This window comes from Myotis daubentonii, chromosome 12 (genome assembly GCF_963259705.1).
Source record: "Myotis daubentonii chromosome 12, mMyoDau2.1, whole genome shotgun sequence".
Classification (NCBI taxonomy): domain Eukaryota; kingdom Metazoa; phylum Chordata; class Mammalia; order Chiroptera; family Vespertilionidae; genus Myotis; species Myotis daubentonii.
Window position 1 is genome coordinate 57,676,361 of NC_081851.1, and position 16,185 is coordinate 57,692,545.

Genomic DNA, 16,185 nt, shown 5'->3' on the forward strand with positions numbered 1-16,185 from the left:
TTGAAGATTGGACAAGACTAAATTATAGTGTTTAGAGCTGCATGTTAGAGTAATAAAACTTTTTAAAAACTAAAGACATCATTATTATGAAAGGATATAGAAGGAAAGTTATTCTTATTAAGACATAATTCACAGGCATCTTTCCTGAGGATAGTTGCTTTTAAAAGAGAAATTTGTTAAACCTGAAAAAAATGACTACGTGGTGAAATGCAGAGAAGACATGATTTTAATATCAGGCAGCCTCTTTTCTGAAAAGTTGATGGCATCTAATCAATGCTATTTTCCCAAGGGTTATAAAGCTTCCTGTATCAGTAAAGTGTTTAGCTATAAGCAGAAAACTGAACTTCAGGGACTTAAGCATATGTGCCTTCCCTCCTTCTAACATAACAAGAAGTTCAGGAGCAGGTGATCCAGAACTACTGTAGACAGTCTAGAACCCACACATTTCTGCTTTTTGGCTCATAAGCAGGTTGGCTTTCCCCCGCATGTTTGCTGCCTCGTGGTTGCCATATGGCTGCTGTAGCTCCAGACAGCATGTCTCTGTTTAAGTTAGGAAGGAGAGCCAGTTGCATCTTTACTTTTAATGAGGAAACGAAAAGTACCCAAGAGATTTGTGCTTACCTCCCATTGGCCTGAACCCTCATATGGCTACCTTTAATTGCAAGGAAGATTGAGGAAGCAATTATCTTGCCTTTGGCTGGGCACATGGATGCCTCAATCAAAGTCATAGTTCTGTTAACATGGATAAAGGACATAATGGATAATTAGTAGGCAACTTATAGTGGATATTTATAATCTTTCAACAGGTTAAATAATTCACCATATTATTTCGCATACTTTCTGACAAACCAGAGGCTAATAGAAAACAAAATGAAGGTAGCAAGTCAAGATTGTCTGGGTGCATGCTAATGATAGCAAAGTTTGTAATTAGCACTGATGCAGGCTCTTTATACAAGCCCTGAAATCACTATGAAAAAGTAATGTAATGGGGCTTGGGATGCAGAAGCATTGGTGGATGGGAGGGGACAGGCGATGTTGCTGCTAGATGTGTTGGGAGACTGTAGATGGAGAGGAAGAAAGATTGGATGTTAGAGGGGAGAGGAAGGAATCACATTTATTGAGTATTTATATGTTGAGCATAAAGCCTTATGTTCATTATTCATTTAAATATTATAACAACTGTGTCAGATAGGAGTTATATTTTCCCATTTTACAGAAGAGAAAGCAGAGTCCCTGGGAGCTGAGTTGTAAGGCCTATTCACCTACAAAGTAGTCAAGCTGGAAATTGCACCCAGGACTCTTACTCTGCAGCATCTGCTCTTTCTACTGTACCAAATATCCATCATTATTTAATACATGCTATTTACTTTTTTGCCAAATAGATGACCTCTTGCAGACAATTCACAGTACATCTGGATTAGCTGTTATTCTTTTTATTAAGGCTATGTTTCATCCACCTGAAAAGATTCCTGATTTGGTGAGTGGATCTCCTTTTTAGAATTGAATTTTATTGATCGTTTGACGCATGTTTAAAAAATATTTTTAAAGAAATGAATTCAAATTTTTTTTGCACAATCTTTCTGATGACCTTTTTCTCATATATAAGAGGTAGTTGCAAAAATTCAGATAAAGCAGAAATAACACAACAGTTACCTATAAATCCATCTCACAAAGATAATCACTATCAACATTTTTATATGTATCCTAGTTTTTTTCTAGAGCTGGTTGTTAAGTTCTCTCAGCATTATAAAATATTTAGAGATTAATGTACACATATACAGTAATAAGTTTTTTTTATAAGTATGAATTTTTATTAAGAATAACCCAAATATTGTATTTTAGACAGGAAGCATGCTAGAATCAGTTGTTCAGTGAAATTGATCATATGGAGAGTATAATTTGATAATTTGTGCCACAATCCTTATATTTACTACTTGCAGTTTTTTTCTTTATTGTCTAGAAACTTATTTTAGCTCTTTGCCTGACTTTATGCAAAATAGATGTGTGCCATGCTCTGAGATCACACAGTAATTATTGGATAAAATTAAAAATTTTCTTTCTAAATCACCTCTTTTTTTTTAAAAATATATTTTATTGATTTTTTACAGAGAGGAAGGGAGAGAGATAGAAACATCGATCAGCTGCCTCCTGCACATCTCCCACTGGGGATGTGCCCTCAACCCAGGTACATGCCCTTGACCGGGATCGAACCCGGGACCCGAGTCCGCAGGCTGACGCTCTATCCACTGAGCCAAACCGGTTTCGGCTCTAAATCACCTCTTAAAAGCATTAGTTAAGCTCATCCACTTACAGGTGGCGATGTGTTCTACCAGTATATTCAAACCAGCAAAACTGTTCATGCACTTAGATTTTGTTTTCTATTGTTATAATAATCGTAACACTTACGGCTTTTTCACCATTAGGTTCATTTCTTAGGATGTTTAGGGGGAAAGAGAATTTTGGATTTCTATTTTGAAATATCTCTGAAAAGTTTTAGAGGCTTTACATGTATTAGCTCTGTTATATTTTTCAGATTAGTAGTTTGCTTCTCTGTTCTGTGGACTGCACGAGCGCCCCGGAGTGGTTTGTGCACTCCTGCAGGAGCCTGTGTGGTGCTGATGTCTCCGAGTCAGCTCTCCTGTTCCTGTGTCAGGGGACACTCACCATGTTGGACTGGCAGAATGGGAGGATGGGCCCAAGTGGGGAGGCCCTGCTCCTGGATACTGTGCATGTTCTGTTCACCTTGAGTTCACAGTGAGTTTTGATGCTGCTGTCTCATATTTTACTTTGCTTGTCAGACGTTTGAAAGATGGCAACTGAGCCAGCATACTTAGTATAATTCAATGAAAAGTGGTTGGCATAATCCTAAATCAAAAGGGAATGAAGTGGGTGTGAAAGTAGAACAAGAAAAAATGGATGATGGGAGGAGGTTTCTATATGTATAGTGCATTATAGTTTATAAACAACTTTATCATAGGTAATTCAGTGTGATCTTTACATGTCTGATAGCTAGGCTAGGAAACCTCATTTCTTGAATGGGTAAAGCGAATGCTTTAGAAAAGTAAATGCTTTAGGCTAAAAGCATGTTTCCAAGAAGCACCTGAGCCAGAACTGTTCCCCTGTCTTTTGACTTGTTTATATTATATTTTATTCTTTTTTTTAAATGTTTTTCAGGCCATAATGCCTGAAAGTGTTCATGTGCTTCACATGTCAAACCATAGATACAGCTTGATAATAATGAATATGTAGATAAAGGGAGAAAACTACAATGTTCTAAAATAAACTACATGTTTTTCAGTTTACTTGTATTTTTAAATTGTACATATTTTTAAATTTTGTGCATATTTTAAACTTTATTCTTCATTTTGTAACAGATTAATTGAGATATAATTTGTAGGGTTTGTGTAGAGTTTTCTTGTATATTCACAAGATGGTGCAACTATCACTATAATCAACTTTAGAATATTTTCAGAAACCCCATTTCAATTAACTTTTAACCCTAGCTCCTCACTATGTTTTAAAATACCTGTGAAACAATCATCACAATCAAAAGAATTAACATTTATATCACCCCCTAAAAGTTTCCTTGTATCTTTTTTTTTTTTAGATTATATTTTACAAAATGAATAGATTTAGATACAAATTTGAGGTCTTTTTTGGCCTTGTTTATAATTATTGTTGTAAATTTAATGATTGAATTTTCTGATCATTCTTTGTATTTTATATCTTTAAAGTTTAAATGATTATAACATGAAATTTCTTTTACTGGTCACTTTATAATAATACAGCTCATTTTTCTTTAGGATCAAGGAATCAACTCTAGAAATGTTTCTGTCTAGAATTTTGGCATCTTGGACTAACTCCGCCATACATGTTCTTGAATCAAGCTCCCCCAGCCTAAAGGACAGTCTGAATGGGAATGCAAGCATAGCTAGAAGACTTTTGGAATATGTCTATACCCACTGGGAACACCCATTGGATGCTTTGAGACACCAAACCAAAATCATATTCAGAAACATTCTCCAAATGCACCAGCTCACTGTTGCAGAGTCAAAGCTAGAAAAATCAGATTTGGCTGCTGATCCTTTCATTTTTGAACTGACCCAGAGTCTCCTGCGATTGGAATGGCATATTAAAGGGAAGTACATATGCCTTGGTTGTTTAGTAGATTGCATAGGAACTGAACATATTTTGGCATTAGCTAAAACTATTCCATCGCAAATCTTAGAGGTGATGGGAGACCAGTCATTGGTACCTTATGCAAGTGACCTCTTAGAAGCCATGTTTAAAAATCATAAGAGTCATTTGAAATCTCAGGCTGTCGACAGTACTTGGATTGATCAGTGGCATGAGACTTGGGTTTCTCCTCTCCTTCACATACTGTGTGAAGGAAATCTGGATCAAAAATCTTATGTGATTGATTATTACTTGCCAAAATTATTGAATTGCAACCCTGAAAGCTTAAGCTACATGGTAAAGATTCTTCAGACTTCTGCTGATGCTAAAACTGGTAAGAAAATGCATTTTTGTTTTAGTAATTTCTAATTAGGATTCTTAAATGTAGTTACCCAGGCAGATGTTGACTATATTCAAATTTAAATAGTAAAGAAGGATATTAACAGTAAGGATTTCAGATTGAAACCAAATGTTACTACACATAGCTGAATAGGGTTTTTTGATTGAAGCCATTTCTACAGGCTAAGGATAGATTTCAGTTATGATTATGAGGTTTATTTTATTATAGTAGTCCCTCCTTATCTGCAGGGGATACATTTAAAGACCCTCAGTGGATGCCTGAAGCTATGGATAGTACCGAAACCCATGTATACTATGTTTTTCCCTATGCATGTACTTATGATAAAGTTTACTTTATAAATTAGACAGTTTCATGGAGTCATTTTTACTATAAATCTTAGCAACCTCAGCATACGATTTTTTCCCCCTTATTAAGTCAAGAACTTTTATTTTTTTCACTTAAAGAAAGCACTTTATGACTTTTCTTTGGCATGCCCGAATTGTCAGCATCACTATTCTTTGCTTCAGGACCATTATTAGTTAAATAAAGGTTACTTATTTTACACAAGCACTGTGATATAGCAACAGTCCCAACTGAATTGGCCACTAAGTGACTAACGGGCAGATACGGTATACAGTGTGGATACACTGGGCAAAGGGAAGAGTCACGGCCTGGGCTGAACAGAGCGGGACTGTGCTATATTTCATCACCTACTCAGAACGGTGTGCAATTCAAAACTTGTGACTTGTTTATTTCTGGAAATTTTTATTTAATGTTTTTGGATCATGGTTGACCGTAGGTAACTGAAACTGTAGAAAGTGAAACTGTGGATAAGGGGGGACTACTGTACTAGGTTTTTAAAATTCTTTTGTCAAGTTCTTATTTTTTATTTGGTTGACAGAATGGAATAAAAGTTTGTGTGTTTTATATAAACATTGAAGTGATAAAAACATAATTGAAAACTGTTTTGGCAAGGTTAAACAGGTAAAATGGCTGTGGCAAGTTTTTGCCTGTGGGAAAAAGACAAAACATTGAGAGGCGTCACCTCAGGAAACAGCCGTCTGTAATAATTTAGAATGGGGTAAGCATCCCATGGAAACTCTGTAACTGAAGGAGTCACTGCATTATAGCACAATTCAGTAATTAATGCCTAAAATTATGATCCTGACTCATTATGCAAATCTTAATATTATTCTGTTTAGCGAAGCAGGAATATGGCACCCTACATCACATTTTAAGAATATTTGCAACTAAGCTAATTAAAAACTTTCAATACTTAAAAGAGTAACTATGAGATAGTTGAAGAGTCTGATTCCTATACATAAAAATAAGTCATTGTTTTAATTTTTAATAATTTTTCTTGCCTTATTGAGAAGCCATCTGAAGTCCAGAATGAATATGTTCTGAAGTAAGGTAGGATTGACTTTTAGCTCAAGGTCTCCTGTGGGCCAGAGCTCCCTGTCCACTTAGTAATGGCTGATGTCCTCGTCTCTGGAAGCATCATGTTCTTTGTGATCCTCCTTTTAGCCTCTTTATTAGAGGGGGAATCAGTAACTCCAAAATATGCAGAGAGGTTCAGTGTTTATCTTTAGAGAAATAAAACACAGAAATGTTTCTCCTGTTTTTGGTTGGAAGTCATTCAGTTATTTTTACTGTTTTAAATATTTCTCCACCTGATTTTTTTTCCTGATTCACTTCCTGATTTGTTTTCTAACTGTCAAGGTAAAAGTAAAAATATTAGCCAGAAATTACGATTTTTTCAAGTTAACAATAAGGGGGATTTTGTTATTTGAAATTGACACAAGAACTATTAAATCTTTTAAGTAATGATTATTTTATAATAGGAACTTTAACTCATGCTAGATTGAGTTTAAATATGATTTTTGAAATATGTTAGTTATAAATATGAAAATTGTGGTAGTATTTACATAGCACAGTACTGGTCTTTGTTACTGCTTTTGAAACAAGAGCTATCTTTTCCATCTTTAGGGTCATATAATAGTAGAGGGGCTCTGGGAGCTTTGATGGCATGTCTGCGAACAGCTAGAGCTCATGGACATCTTCAGTCTGCAACGGATGCCTGGAGGAGTCTTGTGTCCAGTGCAAAAATAAAGCAGGGCTTAATTCATCAGCACTGCCAAGTAAGTAAACAGAATAACTAGCAATTCACTCATATAGTAGATCCCTGTTTTTTTTTTTTTTGGTTTTTTTTCCTGGTTTTTTATTCATTTGTCAACCCAATACAGAGTCCCCTAAGTTATGCCTATCACTGCTTTAAGGGGTTCATAGGATGATGAATGGAGAATGAAAAGTGAAGACCTTGTACTCAGGCTTCTTGGCATTTAGTTGAAGGAATAAGAAAACCTGCATAAAACAATTAGAGACTCTTAGAAAAAAATACAGATACAAGAGTGCCTTTATGGGTAAGGACTTGGGAAACTCAGGAGAAGAGACTGATCAGAGCAGTGGTGGCTCATTAGGAAAGTGATGAATTTGATTAGAAGAGGAAGCATTGGAGCAGCCCACAGATTGACAACCAAGGACAGGAGGATGATTAAGGAAATTGTTTGGCAGGAGTGAAATGTTTTTTCCATTTTATGGAAGCCTCCACTCCTAGGCTGAAGGCTTCAGTTTTCATTCAGTTGGTAACTAGGAGCCAGAGCCTTCAGCAAGGAAGTGAAATTAATGCCAACAAAGATGAGTTTGCAAAATGGGAGTTAGGTGTACATGACTAATCTGAGAGTCGGGGATGGGTCCTGGGGTAAAGTTGTCACTGAGGAAATAGAATAAAAAGAATGAAATTTAACATTACTGTGGCATAAGAATCTTTCAGGTTGTTTAATAAATATCCAATCTACACATTTGATAAAAAAATTTCATAGGCAATAACCACAGGATCTTCGGGATTAGGAAACCTTTCTGGAGTACATATGGGTAAACTGAGGTTTACTGTTTTTTGTTTTTTTTCCTTTGGTAGCCTATGTAAAAAATTAAACGTGTCAAGTGGTTTAGGCTTCACTTATTTCATTGAAAAATTAACATGTTATTGCTTGATGTATTTTAGGTACGGATAGATACACTAGGCTTGCTTTGCGAAAGTAATCGAAGCACCGAAATTGTTTCCATAGAAGAAATGCAGTGGATTCAATTCTTTATCACATACAATCTTAACAGTCAGTCTCCAGGAGTGCGGCAACAGATTTGTTCTCTTCTTAAAAAGGTAGAATTTCTCATCAGAAATGATTTTGCTCTGGAAATCATTTCTCAAAAGAGTCCAGATTTTGGGAAAGTGTGAGAATAATGGTGATGGGCTTATAGCACCACATCTCTTCATGACCCTTCCATAGAACAGTTTACATTTGGGATTAAAGTCCAGAGTGAAAAGTCCTTTCATTTTGGTGTAATAAGTCAAACTGGAGCTCTTATTTTGAAAGGCAAAAAGAAATCTAGTGATGAGTTTTTAGGGTATAAGTTATTTGAAGAAATCTTTTAAAGCACCTCATGAAACGGTCATTATTGAATAATTCAGCTTGAATTAATCATGTGATACTTTATGGGGTAAAGAATTGGTAGAATATAGAAGTGAATATATCGTCTTTAGGTTCTTGCTGACCTAAAGGAAATAGAACTGTGTTTTAAAGACTTGTATTCTGATTTGCAGTGTAATGTTGTGTTTTGTTTTAACAGTGTAAATGCTAATTTTCTGTCAAAAAGAGACACTGTGTAAATATTAAGAGTTTATAAACCAGTACCTTCCTTGCCTGAAGTTTTAGTTTAAAGAATTTAGGAAGTTTTTCCTTTGCCATTTAAAGTTAACATGTGGCTTATTTTTCTCAAAAGTTGTTTTGTAGGATACAGGAAAGTTCTCAGGTGCTTTATAAACTGGAGCAAAATAAATCCAAACATGAACCAGAGAATGAGTTAATCAAACAGCACCCTTCTATTTCTTTACATCAGTATAAGGTAGGTGATATATTTCTAGACACATGGATTCTTAAGAAACCCAGAACGATGATGAATATGCATTAAAGGGAAATAAGTGGAAGTCTCTTGGTAAGTAGTATTTATGTGCTTTTTTATTCAAGCCGGGTTTTACATATTCCTACTGGTGCTTTCGTAGTTCTCTTCAGGTCACCTGAATTGTGGAACCAGTGCTGGGCTTCAGGTCTGTTAGGAAGCAACATCAATGAGTTAGCCTCAATCATTTACAGCTTGTGTGGGCCAGATGGATTTAATTCTGTAACAGAAAGGTAACCGCTGGCCCTGAACTACTCCACTCCTCCCCAGGGCAGAAGACTGCTGAGTCTGGGCCTCCTCCCTTTATACTAACATGACTTTCGGTGGCTTGGTGTTAGCGACTCCTGGCTCATGGTCCAGCTATGGAGGTTTTGTCTGTCCCATTTTGGAGTGAGCTTTGAAGAGTAAGATTGACTTTTAGGATACGGTGTTAGTGGGTTGGATGGAACCCCAGGTACAGCAGCCCCAGTCTGGGCCAGGGCTCAGCTCGACAACCTTTAATTTCTGTCCATCAGAACAGAATGAACTTTCTACCACTGATTGCTTACTCCAAATCTAGCCTCTTAGAAGTAGATTCTTATTGTTTTCTAAGACCCATATAGAAGACAGAGTTCATCTATTTCATTTACAGAAACAGTAAATTGATACATTGGAGCTATAGCATAGTGAGTACCTACTTTAAACGTTATGGATGGGCCTTAGTTTTCAATTTTGTGTTAAAAGGTACAAAATAATCTGAGGAAGAATATTCCTATACAAAGGCTGAAATCAGTTTCATCTTTGTAAAATTCCAACAATGACGATTGGAAAAGCACATAGGTTTAGTCCTAATTCTGCCATCAACTAGTTGGTTTACTTGGAGTCTATTCAACTGTAAGTGGGATTAGTAACCACTGTGAAAGGTTTGTTTTGATGACTAAATGAGAAAGCTCTTTGTGAACTCTAAGTCACTCTAAAAAGCCTTGCTGGCAGTCATTAAAAGTGATCAGAGTATGTAATGAGCACTTGCTGTGTGTGTGTGTGTAAGAGTTATTTTTTAGCCTTTCTGAGATAACTGCTAGATGATCTAAGATAACACATTTCTTTAGCTTCTTTTTTTTTTAATTAAATCTTTACTGTTCAGATTATTACAGTTGTTCCTCTTCCCCACCCCCCCCCCACCCCCATAGCTCCCCTCCACCCAGTTCCCACCCCACCCTCTACCCTTACCCCCAGCACTGTCCTCATCCATAGGTGTACGATTTTTGTCCAGTCTCTTCCCGCACCCCCCACACTCCTTTCCCCCCAAGAATTGTCAGTCCACTCCCTTTCTATGCCCCTGATTCTATTATATTCACAGTTTATTCTGTTCATCAGATTTTTTATTCACTTGATTTTTAGATTCACTTGTTGATAGATGTGTATTTGTTATTCATAATTTGTATCTTTACCTTTTTCTTCTTCTTCCTCTTCTTAAAGGATACCTTTCAGCATTTCATATAATACTGGTTTGGTGGTAATGAACTCCTTTAGCTTTTTCTTATCTGCGAAGCTCTTTTTCTGACCTTCAATTCTGAATGATAGCTTTGTTGGGTAAAGTAATCTTGGTTGTAGGTTCTTGGTATTCATCACTTTGAATATTTCTTGCCACTCCCTTCTGGCCTGCATAGTTTCTGTTGAGAAATCAGCTGACAGTCGTATGGGTACTCCCTTGTAGGTAACTGATTTTCTTTCTCTTGCTGCTTTTAAGATTCTCTCTTTGTCTTTTGCTCTTGGCATTTTAATTATGATGTGTCTTGGTGTGTTCCTCTTTGGATTCCTTTTGTTTGGGGTTCTCTGCGCTTCCTGGACTTGTAAGTCTATTTCTTTCACCAGGTAGGGGAAGTTTTCTGTCATTGTTTTTTCAAATAGGTTTTCAATATCTTGCTCTCTCTCTTCTTCTGGCACCCCCATAATTCTGATGTTGGTACGCTTGAAGTTGTCCCAGAGGCTCCTTACACTATCTTCATATTTTTGGATTCTTTTTTCGTTTTGCTTTTCCGGTTGGGTGTTTTTTGCTTCTTCGTATTTCAAATCGTTGATTTGATTCTTGTGATCCTCTAGTCTGCTGTTGGATCTCTGTATATTATTCTTTATTTCAGTCAGTGTATGCTTAATTTCTAGTTGGTCCTTTTTCATATCCTCAAGGGTCTCACTAAATTTGTCGGCGGTTTCTAGAAAATTCTTGAAAAACCTTATAACCGTGGTTTTGAACTCTATATCCAGTAGTTTACTTTCCTCCATTTCTCTCATTTGTGACCTGTTTCTTTTTCACCGCATTTTGGCTGCTTCCCTGTGTTGATAGAGTGGCTTTCTGTGCTAGGTGTCCTATAGGGCCCAGTGGCTCAGCCTCCCCAATTACTTGAGGTGGACACTCTTGGTGCACCCCTTTGTGGGCTTTGTGCACAGTCTTGTAGTTAAGCCTTGATTGTTGTAGGTATCACTGGGAGGAATTGACCTCCAGGCCAATTGGCAGTGAGACTCAGCTGTGTCTACAGTGGGGGAACTTCTGTGCTGGAGACATTCTTCTGGGGCAAGACTTGCTTCAGTGGGGCTTTGGTGCTCACTGAGTCTGCCCCCTGAGTGTGTCCCTTATGGATTTGAGGAGTTGTAATCTTGATGGTCCCACTATGACCACTGGTTACACTGGTTCTTGGCTCTCTAAGGAGGTGCTAATTTAGCCTCTGCCTGAGGCTACCCAGCAGGAGCTATGGAGAGATCTGCAGATTCCTCTTCTTTGTTTGGGGTTTGGAGGTGCCCAGATGTGGCCCAGCTGTGAAGCAATGCAATCTGCTGTGGGGCCTTGGGCCTTCTTTTGGATGTTCTGGGTCTCTCTGACCTAGCTGCAGTTTGTTAGGTAATTTTAGATTGTAAAGGGCCAGGCCATTTATATGCAAAAGCCTCTGCACACAGCTTGGGTGGGGCGGGGTCTCAGGGAATCAACAGGGGAGCAAACAACTATGGTGGATCCTTAGTTCTACCCTAAGAGGCCCCGGGTCTCAGGGTCCTGGTAATTGCCGCAAGCACCTCTGAAAGAAAGCCGCCCTCAAGTTCCGCCCGATGCCAGACAATCCAGTTTCTCCTCGTATGAGTCTGGGTCCCCAGAGACTTGCCCAGAACTGGAGTTCAGAACAGTCAGGAGCTTGTGTCTCCCTCCCGATTGAAAAAGACAACCGAGTCCTCAGTCACCAGTCCTTTCCATGTGCGCCTCCGTACCTCTGCACTTTACTTCTGCACCTCCTCTGAGTCTCAGTGTGCTTTTCTCTTTCCTTCTAGTTGTAGAATTTCCACTCAGCCAGCCTTCCTGTGGTTCTGGATGATGGCCGTTTTGTCTTTTAGTTGTATTTTTGAAGTGGTTGTGCGAGGCAGCAATTTCAGGTGTTTACCTATGCCGCCATCTTGGTTTCCTCCTTTAGCTTCTTTTTGAAAAGGTAAAATGACATTTGTCTAAATTAGGTATTTAGAAACACAAGACCTATTTTATGGATTGACATTCTGATTTTTCATGTATGTACTTTTTTTTAGTTTTTGCTTATGGACATATATTTTTTAAATACTAGTCTTTAGATAGAGTATTAATCAGCTATTCATTTATAATTAAAACTAGTTTAACTAGGATATTTTTAATAACTACCCCATTCCTTTGAAACTAATAAACTCTTACTTAGGGCCTGTAAGGGCCTAGAGGGTAAGTCCCCAGAGTTGTATATCCTTGACCAAAGAAATGAATTCTGGGATCCTGTCTAGAGTCATTTGAGAGTAAAGCTGCTTATATCTATCTGTTCAGTTACAAATATATGTTGTCAGGGCATAGTATACTAGATGCTTCAGAACCACAGCTTTTCCTTATAATTTCTCTTGATCTTACACAGAAAAAAATATCATTTTAATTAGAGGGAGAAGATTTTATCTTGGATAAAGTATTTCCCACTTTGCTTTTTGTTTGAAAATTGCATTTTACTAAAAGTTTTTATTTTTTATCTTTGTATAAACAGAATGGTAGAGCAGGAGTCTAAAAAAAAGGACAGACAGAAGACAACAGAATAGTTGGATTTTTAAATGAATTATGTCATTATAACTAAATTTATCAAGTATTACATTTATCAAATTTTTCAGGTAACATGTATTGGATATTTCTTTGGTCATTTTAAAACTTAAAATGTATACATACTTTTGATGCCTGAATGCATCACTAAAAATGTGTGGTTATTTCCTTGTGTGGAACATCGGATTTGTACTTGTTGGCTCTACAAAGATGGAGTTCATTACAGTCATGATATAGCTCATGGTTAAGGGTGTCAATCAGCAGTGTTAAGGGAAGTGAATAACTAGTATTGTTTCTAAAAATATTTTTTCCTTAATTAAAAGAAAAAAACCCCATTCTTAAATGTGGAACTTTGGTGATAACCTGTTGTGAGTTAACTCAATTATACTTACTGTAATTTATTTTTAGAATTTCATGTCATCCATTTGCAACAGTCTTTTTGAAGCATTGTTTCCTGGCTCTTCCTACCCAACTAGATTTTCAGCTTTAACCATTTTAGGCTCAATAGCTGAAGTTTTTCCTGTCCCAGAAGGTAAGTTTTCAATAATGTTTGGGGAAGTATTTATTTTTTCTTGCAAAACACATTTTTTTCAACATTTTGTTTTGCTTGAAGCTTGAGTTTTGTTGCCTTTTAAGGCTCTTAGGAGAGGTTTTAGTCTCACTATATAATTCTTCTGTGGACATAATTAAATTTGTCAATAAAGACACATGAGGGAAACTGTAGTTATTATTTGCCAAATCAAAACTACAGTTTTCATGGACTATGCTTATTTTGTTCTCATTGTGCTCCAACTTATATGTTGGTGTTCTAATCTAGTGCCCAATCTGTTCTTTAAGTTAAAAAAAAATTTCTCTTATGTATTACAGTGAGTCTTTGTGGTTAAAATGTGGTTTCCCTGTACATGCTCTGTTCAGTAAGTCTCATTCTGGTTTCAGAAAGACTATAGGATGATATCATTTCCAGGCATCCTGTTTTAATGATGCCCTTTGTTTCTCCTGCGGGATACTCAGCTGAACATTGAATCTCGTTTGTGCTCAGTCCTTCTTAATTGTGGTCAAACAGAAAAATATCCTGCTCTGCTTCTTCTTGGAAAGCAATGGCCGGAGGATCAGAGAACTTTATAATATCGTTGGATTTATTTATTTATTTTTTTAGTTTAAATATTTAGGCAAAGTATACTTTTTTTTAGCTGGGAGCAGAGTTATTTGATATTAATACAGGCTTGCTTCATTTGAAGAAAACCATTTTTCCCCCCAAATTTTTATTTGAAAAAAATTCAAGCCAAACAGCAAAGGTTCAAGAACAGTTCAATGTACAACTGTGTACCCTCTACCTAGATTTATCACTTGTTTATATGATGCCATCCTATATAATAAAAGCCTAATATGCTAAGTGTCCGGTCGTCCAGTTGGCTGTTCAGCCAATCAAAGTGTAATATGCTAATGATATGCTAAGGCCGCTCAACTGCTTGCTATGACGTGCACTGACCACCAGGGGGCAGACAGTCGACTGGCTGACCAGTCACTATGACGTGCACTGACCAGCAGGGGGCAGATGCTCAATGCAGATACTCCAAAGAGTAGGTTAGCTTGCTGGTGTCCGGCCGATCGGGACTGAGCAAGATGGGCCAAACACACCCTGGACCCCTCCTGTGGTCCCTCCCTGGCTGGCCAACCTCCCATGTCCCTCCCCGGCCCTATCGTGCACTGGTGGGGTCCCTCGGCCTGGCCTGCGCCCTCTTGCAATCTGGGACCTCTCAGGGGATGTTGGAGAGCCGGTTTCAGCCCAGTTGGTTGCTATGACATGCACTGACCACCAGGGGGCAGATGCTCAATGCAGGAGCTGCCCCTTGGTGGTCAGTGCGCTCCCACAAGGGGAGTGCTGCTCAGTCAGAAGCTGGGCTCATGGCTGGCAAGCGCAGCAGCAGTGGCAGAGACAGGGAGTGGGCCTAAGTCATCAGTCGGATATCCCCTGAGGGCTCCGGGACTGTGAGAGGGCACAGGCCGGCTGTGGGGACCCCCCCCCCCCACTCCAGTGCATGAATTTCGTGCACTGGGCCTCTAGTTAATATATAAATGGGTTCTTGGAAACTGCAGCTTTAAGTGAAACAATGTGTAACGAAACCAATTTTACCACAGGCTAATTGATATAAACAAGAGTTAAGTTTCTATAGCGTACTTTTGGCCACAAAAACATCACCAAACTTCTAAAAAAAAGACCTGAAACACTTCTAATATTGAGCATTGAAATAAATGTGAGATTACATGTACATTTAAGAAAGACTAATAAAAACAAGTAAGATAATTCTTTTCTAACCCATTTATTCCAGTCAGGGTCTCAGGTGGCCTGAGCCCACCCTGGCAGCTCAGGGCACAAGGGACAGGATGCCTTTCCATTGCAGGGCACACTCACACACATACACACCGACACTTACTCAGACTGGGACAATTTAGACACAGCTGTTACCGAACATGCACATTTTTGGGATGTGGGAGGAAACTGGGCTGCCCATAGGAAACTCATACAGACATGGGGACAACTTGCAGATTTCACACAGAAAGTGGCCTTTGCAGGAATTAAATCCACCCCATGTCAATGTTATTAAGAAAGGATGTTGAACAAAATGACATTATTCACGAATTTGCCATATTTGCTTTATCTATCTCTCATTAATTTTCTAACTATAACACAACGATCAAATTTTGGAAATTTAATGTCGATATAATGCTGTTATCTAATATACAACCTATATTAAAAATTTGCCAGTTGTCCCATTAAGTGGCCTTTTTTAGAAAAAAATTTTTTTACCTGTAATCCAGAAACTAGTTCAAGATCATACATTGCATTTCGTTGTTATTATCTCTTTTAGCCTCCTTTAATCTGGAAAGTGTCTTATTTCGTGACATTAACATTTTGGAGGAATGTGTCTCAGTCTTCTTGTTTCCTCATGATTTCACTCAGGTTTTGCATTTTTGGTATGAATATCTCATAGGTGATGTGATGTTTTTCTCAGGGCATCATAGCAGGAGGTACATAATGTTGGCTTGTTTATGATGGTAAATTTGATCACCTGAGGAGAGTAGGTGTGGGAAGCCGAAAAATGACCTCCAAAAGGTATCCACATCAAATCCTAGAACCCATGAATGTGAGCCTTACTTGGAAAAAGATTCTTTGCAGAAGTGATTAAGTTAAGGATCTTAAAATGAGATAACCGTGGATTATCTGGATGGGCCTAAATGCCATCACAAGTGTTATAAGAGAGAGGTAAAGGGAGATATGACACATAGAGAGGAGTCAGTGTGACAGTAGAGACTGGAGAGCTATGGCTACAAGCCATGGAATCCTGGCAGCCACCAGCAGCTGAAAGAGTCAGGCACCATTCTCCCTTTGAGCCTCCACAGTGAGCATGGCCCTAACAACACCTGGATTTTGTACTTCTAGCTTCCAGGACTGTGAGAGAATAGATTTCTATGGTTTTAAGCCACCAAGTTTGTGGTAATTTGTTACAACAGCCTCAGAAAATGTTAATAGAGGCATCCATCAGTAAAGAAAATTTCAATGGTACTACAACTGAACTTAGGAAATGAA

At 38.0% G+C, this 16,185-nt stretch overlaps 1 protein-coding gene across 4 annotated transcripts in view; it reads left to right on the forward strand.

The window, feature by feature from the left end:
• The window catches only part of THADA (THADA armadillo repeat containing), a 297,259-nt gene that overhangs the window by 12,391 nt on the left and 268,683 nt on the right, over positions 1-16,185 (forward strand). For all 4 annotated transcript variants that reach the window (XM_059659977.1, XM_059659980.1, XM_059659979.1 and 1 more), the window contains exons 9-15: positions 1,383-1,477; positions 2,534-2,754; positions 3,804-4,510; positions 6,506-6,657; positions 7,581-7,736; positions 8,357-8,479; positions 13,005-13,128. In XM_059659977.1, coding sequence (XP_059515960.1) covers positions 1,383-1,477; positions 2,534-2,754; positions 3,804-4,510; positions 6,506-6,657; positions 7,581-7,736; positions 8,357-8,479; positions 13,005-13,128 — 1,578 coding nt within the window. The remainder of the gene's footprint in view (positions 1-1,382; positions 1,478-2,533; positions 2,755-3,803; positions 4,511-6,505; positions 6,658-7,580; positions 7,737-8,356; positions 8,480-13,004; positions 13,129-16,185) is intronic.